This window comes from Silurus aristotelis (assembly GCF_946808225.1).
Source record: "Silurus aristotelis genome assembly, chromosome: 1".
Classification (NCBI taxonomy): domain Eukaryota; kingdom Metazoa; phylum Chordata; class Actinopteri; order Siluriformes; family Siluridae; genus Silurus; species Silurus aristotelis.
Genome location: NC_139574.1, coordinates 22737387 through 22747561, shown reverse-complemented (window position 1 = coordinate 22747561; position 10175 = coordinate 22737387). Strand labels below are relative to the sequence as shown.

Sequence of the window (10175 nt, the reverse complement as noted above, 5' to 3'; positions counted from 1 at the left end):
ATCAGGATTTTTGGGGCTGATCACAGATCCCAGATCACTAAAAGCTGGATCGACCGATGCCGATTACAGGGTCTATTTAAAGCCTTCTATTTATCTGTATTTATTTATTCATGCTACATGATAAATAACATCAAATAGCATCAAGTTCAAGAATGTAAAAAATTAAAGTGTGTTAGGTACGCTAATCAATGTTGCTTTAATTTACTTGCATTAATGACCTTTTTTTTTTTTTTTGAGTGTATGATGTGAGTGTATGAACTTTATTTTAATAGAGACAATCATAAATGAAGATAAATTGAAAACACAATATATATATCATGTCATGTCTTTATTCCCCACTAGAGGGCCGCGTCCCACACTTTGAGAAAAACTGATGTAACGTGAATCCAAGTAGGACATGATCCTTTACGTCCGTGGGTCAATTGGTACCGGGCCGCACAGAAAGAATACATAACTTACATTATTTATGTTTTATTTATTATCTGATTCTGAACAATGTTTTATTTTGGAAAATGACCAGATTCTCTCCACCACATCTGTCTATAATTCACTTTTGATGAATGTCATGATGCCTCTGTCACATGTCTTACCTCCATCCACTACCTTCTTAAAGAGGCTCCGGCCGATAACACATAATACATTACTGCTAAATTTAAACCCCCAAGCGAGCAAAATGAACAAAAAAACAGCACAGTGGATTCACATTTATTATTATATTTAGAAAATACCAGTTTTTATGCCGGTTGTATCATTTTATTTAGTTGTATTTATCTGCCACACCTTAAAGGCCGGTCCATGGAAATATTGTCCAATATTAAACCGGTCCCTGAAAAATATTGTCCGACAATAAACTGGTCCGTGGCGCAAAAAAGGTTGGGGACCACTGCTTAAAATATATAAATATTTATCATTTTTCAATAAAATTTTTTTTCTTTTTCAGCTTTACAGAAATCAACAGTTAAGGTAAATGGTGTGTATTTATCCCTGATGAGCAGCCGTGGTGACTGTGGCAAGGGAAAACTACCTTAGATGTTATGAGGAAGAAACCTTGAGAGGAACCAGACTCAAAAGGGGAACCCATCCTCATTTGGGTGACATCAAGAGTTTGATCATAAATTTTTCAACAATACAGAACACTGGAGAGTGAAAACTAACATGAGTACTGGAGTATAAGATTATAAGTAATGTTCTTTCTACAGTCTTATACAGTCTTTATGGTTATAAAACTACGAGCTACTGAGCTCAACATTTGTGATCATCACAGATCCAGCACCAGCTTCTCCATGCCAGAGCCTTTAAACACTCCAGGATAGTAATGATATAGTAATAATAATGACCAGTATAATTACAATAGTAAAAATGTTTAGCAATATATAAATTTTTTTGTATTAGGCGAATCACACTTTATAAAAACCGTTTGAATTAAATCATACTTGCTGTGTAATTATACTCTATCTGGCTCATTATGGAATGACAATGTGGATGTTTTTTCGTACATGTTGTCTAAGTGAATATAATGCATATTTCAGCATTTTAGGTAAAAGCCAGAAAGCAGTGACTGGGTAAGATAATGTGTTTACCATGCTTATCTGACTGACTACAGTTTGTGTACACTTCATTTTGTTTAATTGCCCCATAATCTACTGAATTACTTTGTGTGTGTGTGTGTGTGTGTGTGTGTGTGTGTGTGTGTGTGTGTGTGTGTGTGTGTGTGTGTTTGTGTGTGTGTGTGTGTGTGTGTGTGCATGCATTTGTTTTGTAATTGTATTTGTACTGGTTGATATTCCTTGGCAACAATTTTCAAAATGCTCCAGATCTACCACTTTTTCCAGCACTTCTTTCACAAGATCCCTCGAAAGAATCAAATATGGAATTGTTCTCGGTTTTAATCGTTCAATTTGGGCTCGTATTATTGCTCAGTATATCTCTGTTACTAGATTCATGTAAATGCTAGTAGAATTGTTGAATGCATGATATTGCCTTGATGCAATAATAAAAGTTGTTTATTATAAGCAAAGACATGAAATTCTAAGGGTAGTATGGATTCGGGGCATGAGTTTGCTTACTGAGTCATAAACTGTGATAATCTCTATCCTAGAGATATTGTGCATAGAAAAGAAAAATAGTAAAAGAACGCTATTGCATAGCTGTGCGAACTTATTGAGTCCTGGTTTCATATGATTTGTCTGCACCTTTTCGTTTTGTGATGCAGTCCATAATTGCCTTTATAAAACTGATGTACATTGAATTGGATGTGCACCATGTTTTATTTTTCATACATGAGAATAGACATATGAAAAAACTTTCAGATATGGAAACAGACCAAATCATGTTCGAAGATCATCAGAGTTTTGATGCTTATTAAGTGCACTTTGACATACACATATAGAGGAAACTTGGTAAATAACACTTGATTTTTTTTCTATTGGTAAGCATTTTGACAAGTATAATATCTATTTCTTTATGATTTTTTATTATTTCATATTTTTCTGTGTCCATGCACCATATTCTCATCAAAACCATGTTGATTTAAAATCTCATCTTTTGTCTCATATTGCTTTATTAGATTTTTTATCTCAGTGTATACATGCAAATTATAAAAAAAAAAAAAAAAAAAAAAAAAATCAATACCATTTATACAATGATATAAAAATCAAGAAGGACTGTCAGAAATGTGTATATGTACATAAGTACTTCCTGATTTTAGTACTGGTAAAAACGTTCTTTTAACGATGATCTAATACTTGTGATAAAGTGGTACCTTTCCACTCTACATCATTTTTTCTAAAGAGTGCTCTGTGAAATTAAGAAAAAGAAAACCAGGAGACGATGTGAAGATTATGCCAGGCTCTATAGGAATATGTCTGATATTTAGTTGATATGATATGAGGAAAACAACCGAATATCAAACATATCACATAGCTCCTGGCCTGTTGATGATGAGGCCGGTACTAAAAATAAAACATAGAGCTTCAAAAGGATGTGATGATCATTGTTTACTGAGGAAACAGGGAGACAAATAAGGGGATGATCACAAAATAAAAAACAGAGATTAGAGGAGGGGTAAAATCAGATAACAGATCTGTACACTAAACAAGAATAATGTCTTTTGTGCACCACATACACAATATAACAATGGAACAGCTGCAATGGGAATTATAAATCACACCAACTACAGCAAAATGCCAAAAAGAACAACAGTAGTCAAACCATTGAATAAATGCATCACGTATGCAATATAGTGTCAGTAAACACAATAACAAATCACACACAGTCACAAACCTTACCATACGGTGATCATGCCTTGTTTATATCCTCATTAGTGATATAGTAAATAATAAATAATGGAAAAAAGAAATGCAGCATCTAGTCCATATTATTTGGTGTGTAGAGCATTAGAAACTCCATGTGTGTGAGAAGTATCACTCAGTGGGCATATATATATATATATGTGTGTGTGTGTGTCACTGGCATAGGTTTAGCAGCACACAGACATAGGGGTTAATTAGAAGTGTATTGATTAGCATGCCCACGGCTCTTTCTCCTGCATTAGGCTGATCAATAAATGTGATTTCACACACATGAATGAAAAGAGGACAAACAGTCATGTCAGTCACTCTGGGCACAAAATTCCCTTATCAATATCATAATGATCAAAATCCATTCCACATGGCTGTCCCAATGAGCATTATGTCCATTATGACTGCTGATAAAAAGTTTTAAGCAATTATTATTAACATTGATTATACACTGAACTACAAGACAATATTACTATGCTTTCTGGGACATTTTACATTTTATTTTTAAACAGAATTATTTATATATAAATTTCGGGTTAAGCTATTAAAATCAATAGATTTCATAGCAGTTGACTGAAATGGACTAAGAGGTTTGTTTACATCGTTTACATTGTTTGTGATCACTGCCTAAGTTACTTCCTTTAAAATTCTAAATTAATTCTCATTTAAAATCTCTCACTTTAACTATCCAAATTTGAGTTTCCAAATGTAATGATTTTATCTTTAAAAAAAAATCTTTAAAATCCTAGTTGTTTTTTATAATGTTGGCACAATGCAGAGAGTACTGTACTATATACAGTTTTACTAATAAGTCAGGGCATGTCATTTCAATCTTACTTTGATCTTCTCTTTACCTCATGGACAAATTATATTGGGTGTATTTATTTTGTGACTCTTTCGGTTTTTGTCGTAATTATTTAATGATACATTTCCTTATTTAGTTTCTATTTATATGTTTTTTCTTTTGTACTTAACTGGACCAGAAGGTCATGAGGTGCCAGGACATGCTGGTTTATCGGCAGCAGGACAGCTGGAAATAGAAGAGCCTGATTCTTTGAAATTTCACTTTATTGTAATTAAGTGAGTCTAGAGAATTAAGCATTTTTCTTTTCCTGCAAAAAAGATTGCCCTTAAAGCAAAAAAAAATAAATCTGATTTTTTTTGCTCTGAACCAGTCTTTTAGTTCATTTGTGAGATGGCAGAAAACACTGTGGTGAATAAAGAATCTTATTAAAAAAAAAGAATCATAATAATTTTCTAATAATTTAAACTCTGTTACTTCCTGCTTCTCAGAATGATACACAACCGATTTTAAAGTTTAGCTTATATTTGTTATGTGAAAAAGGAAAAGATATGATATTATTATAGATATTATGAAATGTCTATAAATGTATTAATCAATGTGTGCAGTTGTCACCCTAGAAAACAGTCAGGATTAATGAGCTGTGTGTGTTAAATGGTCAAAAGTAAAGTGACTCTCTGGGAAATATGCAGATGTATGTTCAAATTTTATTGGTTTCTTCCTCCTCCCTCCGCTGTGGTTATTACCCAGAGTCCTGTTGTACAGAGTGACCTTCTGTGTGAACTGAGGTGGAAGAGGATGCCACTAATTGCAGAGCCTAATTGTGAGCCTAGGGGCAGCATTGTCATTGGTGATGTGGGAAAGGAATATAGGGGAGAAGGGAGGAGTGCAAACACATGCTCACTCAATAAAGTTCACATGTGTTCAGCAAGATGGATTTAGACAAAGTCAACTTTCAATTGAACTTTTTTTCATTATCTCCAGCATGGATGACCCAGTAAAACATGTCAAATGTAATAAAATCAACAGAATTCAGAGATTAGTGGAATAAAACAGGAGGAAAAAAACATCTGGAAACAAAAAGTGGTTCTTAGTTAATATGATGCATACATAAGGATGTTTTCTTAATTTAATTCTGCTAAATAGGCAATAATTAGCAATAGAACACTTCTATTAAGCAATTCGACTTATAGGTTTATTCAGTGTTTAAAATTAAAGTGGCTTAAATTAAACAAGATTTAAGTTTTATTGCTTATTAAGTAATTAAGTACCTTTTACATTAACCTCAGCAGATAAAATACCAAAGTGTGCATTTAAACCTGTCATAGAATAATACAGCTATTTAGAGAATCTAGTGATTGAACCTTTAGAGCCTCTTTACATGGTGAATCATTTTAAGAACCTTCTTGTATCAAACATTTCAATTGTTTGTATTATGCAGCCAGAAATATACATTTCAAATTTCTATTATTTCCAGACAGGATAAATATCATAAAATAAGATTTTTCTTAAACAGAGAATTGTTAAAGAGTGGATACAGAGCCATGTATTCCATGTTTTCTGTTCTTCGTGTACAATTGTTTTATTACATTCCACAAACCTAATGAATGAACATGTACTTTATTAACCACAATGATAGACTTGCTGTGGTGAGATACCGTGATGTTCCTGATCGCTTTATGTCACTATAGCTAGGGATATAGGGCTGAGGTGATGGACTGAGAATGATGAGGGATGACAGTGAGAAAGTCAGAATATTTTGTCTAATCGATATAAACTATCAGCCAAAACACAAACACAGGCAAACACTGTGGCAAGGTAACCACATCAGATGATCAAGAAAGCATTAAAAGAGCAGAATAGCAATGCAGAGACACCAAACACACTGTATAACCAGTGTAAACCAGGTGGATAATCATCATCATCATATTGTTGACACATGATCATTAACACACACATAACTCCCATAAAAGCAAACACGGAAAATGGAGATACACAGAAAAATACATTTACATGTCCTTAACTCTTTTTTATTCTCTTCCTCTTAAAAGCATTGGGTTAAAATCACTACCAGAACTGAAAAGAAAAAACTAACTTCATTTTCTGATTTCTTCTTAAATCTGTTTATTGAGTTTAGAGAAGGTATATTATGCTTTTGCACATTAAATTTAGTTTCCTTCAACAGTCTCATTGGGGTCTTGGGGGATATTCAGCCACGTATATTTGTGTTTTATTTATCAGGAAATGGTTAAAAGGTTTGAAAAGTTGAAAGTCAAAATCAGTGTGTGATGTATATAATAATGTCCAGGACAGATTACTTCCTATATACATACATACAGGACCTCATAGATCATTGTTGACAATATGTGTTTATTATTTTCATTTGATTTATAACTTAAAACACAAATTGCAAGTGCAGCGATTAAATCTTCACCAAACAGAATTCTGGTTTCTAAACATGAAAAAGCAGCTCACATGTCAGAAACAGTCCAAACAATAAAAGATATGAAAGGCAGAAGACATATAAATGCATTTAATAATGAACTAATATATCAACACAAGTATCATTTTGTATATATATATATATATAGGTATGAATGAGTATATTTTTCTTGTTATAAATAATAAAGTCTTTTTTTTCCCACAATGGTTCTTACATGATGGTTTAGTTCATGTTTATCCTCTCTGCCATTAAAGCTTCATCCTGTAAACATGTATTTTTGCTTTGGCCTCTTTTTAAGTTGCATTAGCTAATTTCTCTTGTAAAACCAGCCCAACACCACATAGTTTTCTGTAAGTAGAGCAAAAAAGGTATTATTAGAAAAACATTTATAAATACATTTTAAAAACACAACACATTGAGACAATGAAAAAAAAAGCATTGACATCCCATCAATTAAAATTAAAATGAGTGAAATATAATTGTAACCTATAGACTATAGACAATAAAGATGCATATATATACTGACCAGACATAACCTTATTGCCACTGATCAGGTGTAAATGTATTACCACCTGTCTAATATTGTGTTGGTCCTTTTGCTGGCAAAACAGTTCTGACCTATTGAGCATTAACATTAAAGTCTTCAGCAATTTGAGCTGCAGGAGCTCGTCTGTTGGATCGAACCACACAAACCAGCCTTCGCTCCCTACGTGCATCGATGAGCCTTAGCTTCCCATGACCCTGTTGTCGGTTCACCACTGTTTTCTTAAAGCACGTTTGATAGATACGAACCACTACAGACTGGGAACATCCCACAAGAGCTGCAGTTTTGGAGATGCTCTGACCCAGTCGTCTAGACATCACAATTTGCTTATCCATTTTTTCTGCTTTAAATGCCTTACATTTATCCCATACATTAACAGGTGCCATGAAGAAGAGATCATCAGTGTCATTTACTTCAGTTGCCATAATGTTATAATGTCATAATTGTATGTCTGGTCCGTGTAAATGTTAGACAGAAACTTAATAAAGCCAGTTGGAACACTGACAAAGTTAAAATAACTTTACACTTTTTGTTTACATATTGTTTGTATCTAGGAAACGATATCAGTAACAAATGAGCACAGATTTGCATTTTTTATTATACATGCTGCTATCTGCATTGAGATGAAAGCAAAATATTATGCAATTGCATTATGCATTATGCAAGTCAATCACTTATAAATACCCAGAGGCAGCTAATGTCTCTTGTGTTTTAAAAACACATATGAAATACTGTAAATGTTACTCAATTAATTATTGTGTAGGAGAAAATGTAATTTTTGTAAGTCACTCTTCATTCTATAGCACCTGTTTTTCCAGATTAGGTTTCCAGATATTGTTTTAAATTGTGCAATGATTGAATAAAGCCTAAGCCAACAAAGACTGTACCAACCTGTTTCTTTAACCAAACAAACTACAGAATAACCTGGTAAATCTGAAAAATAGCCCAGATCCATTCCTTAACAGAGCACACAAATAAATACTCACATCCCATCTGGGGAGTCATTGGTGATGTAGTCACACACTTTGCTGCGTTTCTCAGCATCCGATTTGAGGCTGTTTATTTGCTCAGTCAAACTGGCCTTCTGCTTCTGAAACTCACCTGGAGATGAAAAATAGTTCCAAAGATTTCACTGAATAATCTGTATTTCACAAACTGCTAGATTTATAACAAATGTTCATGTCAGACGATGAAACTTGGGCTGCTTTAACACAGCCTGAACACAAGGAGGCAGTGTTCAGCTATCCATAATGAATCGTTAGGATTTCAGGCAAATACATTCATTTGGTAAACATTTGTTAATTTTGCTGTATTCTGAAAGTGACGGAACAAAATTGCAAATGCATTTCAGCTTTTCAATGGCAAATGCATTCCAGCTGCCTTTTTTTATTAACGCTGTTGAATATCGCCTCACACTTGCCATAATCACACTAGATTAAAAAGTATTCATTAAATCAACGTTGTAAATGTGGTACTCACTGTCAGTTTTGTTTTTCTCTGTCTGTAGAGTACCAACGTCTTTCTTGAGCTCGTTCTGGAATGAAAAGTAAAACAGATTTTGGAAAATAAGAGTGAAAATCTTGAACTTTCCTTGTTACCGGGGTGATACTATTTTTTTATTTCTAGCTTTATGTAGTATTTTCATTGGGAACATGCTCGAACAGGGTGAAGAACAATAGTTTTTCTGGGTCTCTCTTATTATATATAAACCCATGATTCATCCCCTCACCAGCTCATCGGTGCAAGTCTTCAGCTCTGCCTCTTTCCCTTCTGCAGCTTCCTTGGTTATTTTGACCTTTGCTGTAAGGTCTACAACATCTGTCTTGATTTCTTCCAGCCTCTTGGTGCCCTCGGAAATATTGGATTCGTATTCCTTCAGCACGTCGCTGGTCACCCTGTGCTTCACGGTCTCGAAATAAGAGGTCTTGGTCAGTTGGAGCTCCATGTTCTTCCTTGAGTGAATGACGCCCAGCAGACCCAGGTTCAATGCCACCATCAAAACCACCAGCACAGCAAGGTACTTCATGATGAACTCCAAGAGGAAGAGAAAAAAAGAAAAGAGTGGGAAATAAAAAGCCGTCTACAACAGTGAACTCGGTGGTGTGACTGGCTGGTCAACTTTCACCTCTCCAACAGAACAGGAACTTCTGCACGCAGGCGCTCCTTGTGTTTAAGAATATGCGTTGACAAGTTCACCGAAAACAAAACGTGCTACTTGAGCATCGGTGCACTGTTTTTCATTAGGAAACGGCGTAATAAACGAATTATGAAAGTAATAAAGAAAAGAAAAGCATCTGAGCCACAGACGCGTAAAAGCCAAACAACAGCCAGAGAAGATAAAAATAAAACCCACCGCACCTGATTCAGGCTCCGCCTATAGCAGATACACTGACAGGCTTTTTTTTTTTTTTTTACCTTAAATAAATATTCTACCACATAACAAAACGACCAGGGATAAGCAGGGTAAAGGGTGAACAGGAGGTTCGCTTTATAAACAAACAAATAATATTCATAAAATGGCACGTCCCAATTTAGCACTCAACGTTTAAATGGTGGTGTTTTATCCTAAAGATTTTTTTTATTAGTCAGTGCCTAAGTGATTTCAGAAATAGATTATGTGCTGAGGTCTTTGTGTTTTCTCATGCCAAAAAAAACATTAATAGACAATTAAATAAGTGTAAATTATACCCTAAACCTGAAGAGTGTAATGCAATATTCCAACTCTATACATGTGATTACATTGCATCAGGACGATATCAGAATCAGGCAGACTGGGATATAATCATAAAATAGTCAGAAACAAAACAAAACTCAGCATTCCACCTGAGCAACCTACAGTTTAGTGGATTGTGTGAGAGCTTTATGTGAGGCCAAAGGCCAGGACTTTCAAAACAGAAATATGTGAACGTTTTATTGCAGTGTACACACACACACACACACACACACACACACACACACACACACACACACACACACACACGCACACGCACACACAGTTTGTGTGCTCAGTTTAACTAAGATCCTGGTTCTGCCTTTATTCCAAGCTATGCAGTGGCCAGTATGGCCTTGTGCGAATGTGCATTAGGT

General features: G+C 34.6%; 1 protein-coding gene across 1 annotated transcript; it reads right to left on the bottom strand.

The window, feature by feature from the left end:
• Positions 1-6200: 6200 nt before the first annotated feature.
• LOC310735876 (uncharacterized protein) lies at positions 6201-9469 on the bottom strand. Its single transcript, XM_083559116.1, has 4 exons — positions 8818-9469; positions 8568-8622; positions 8075-8189; positions 6201-6892 (listed from the first exon to the last, which is right to left on the bottom strand). The coding sequence occupies exons 1-4, from the start codon at positions 9112-9114 to the stop codon at positions 6838-6840; spliced, it is 522 nt and encodes a 173-aa protein (XP_083415242.1). The 5' UTR covers positions 9115-9469; the 3' UTR covers positions 6201-6837.
• Positions 9470-10175: the final 706 nt, after the last annotated feature.

Coding starts and splice junctions, on each gene's coding strand:
- LOC310735876 (XM_083559116.1), bottom strand. CDS start 9,114: ATGAAGTACCTTGCTGTGCTGGTGGTTTTGATGGTGGCATTGAACCTG. Junction 8,623..8,817: donor AGACTTGCACCGATGAGCTG/GTGAGGGGATGA, acceptor TTTTCATTCCAG/AACGAGCTCAAGAAAGACGT. Junction 8,190..8,567: donor AGAGAAAAACAAAACTGACA/GTGAGTACCACA, acceptor TTTCATCTCCAG/GTGAGTTTCAGAAGCAGAAG.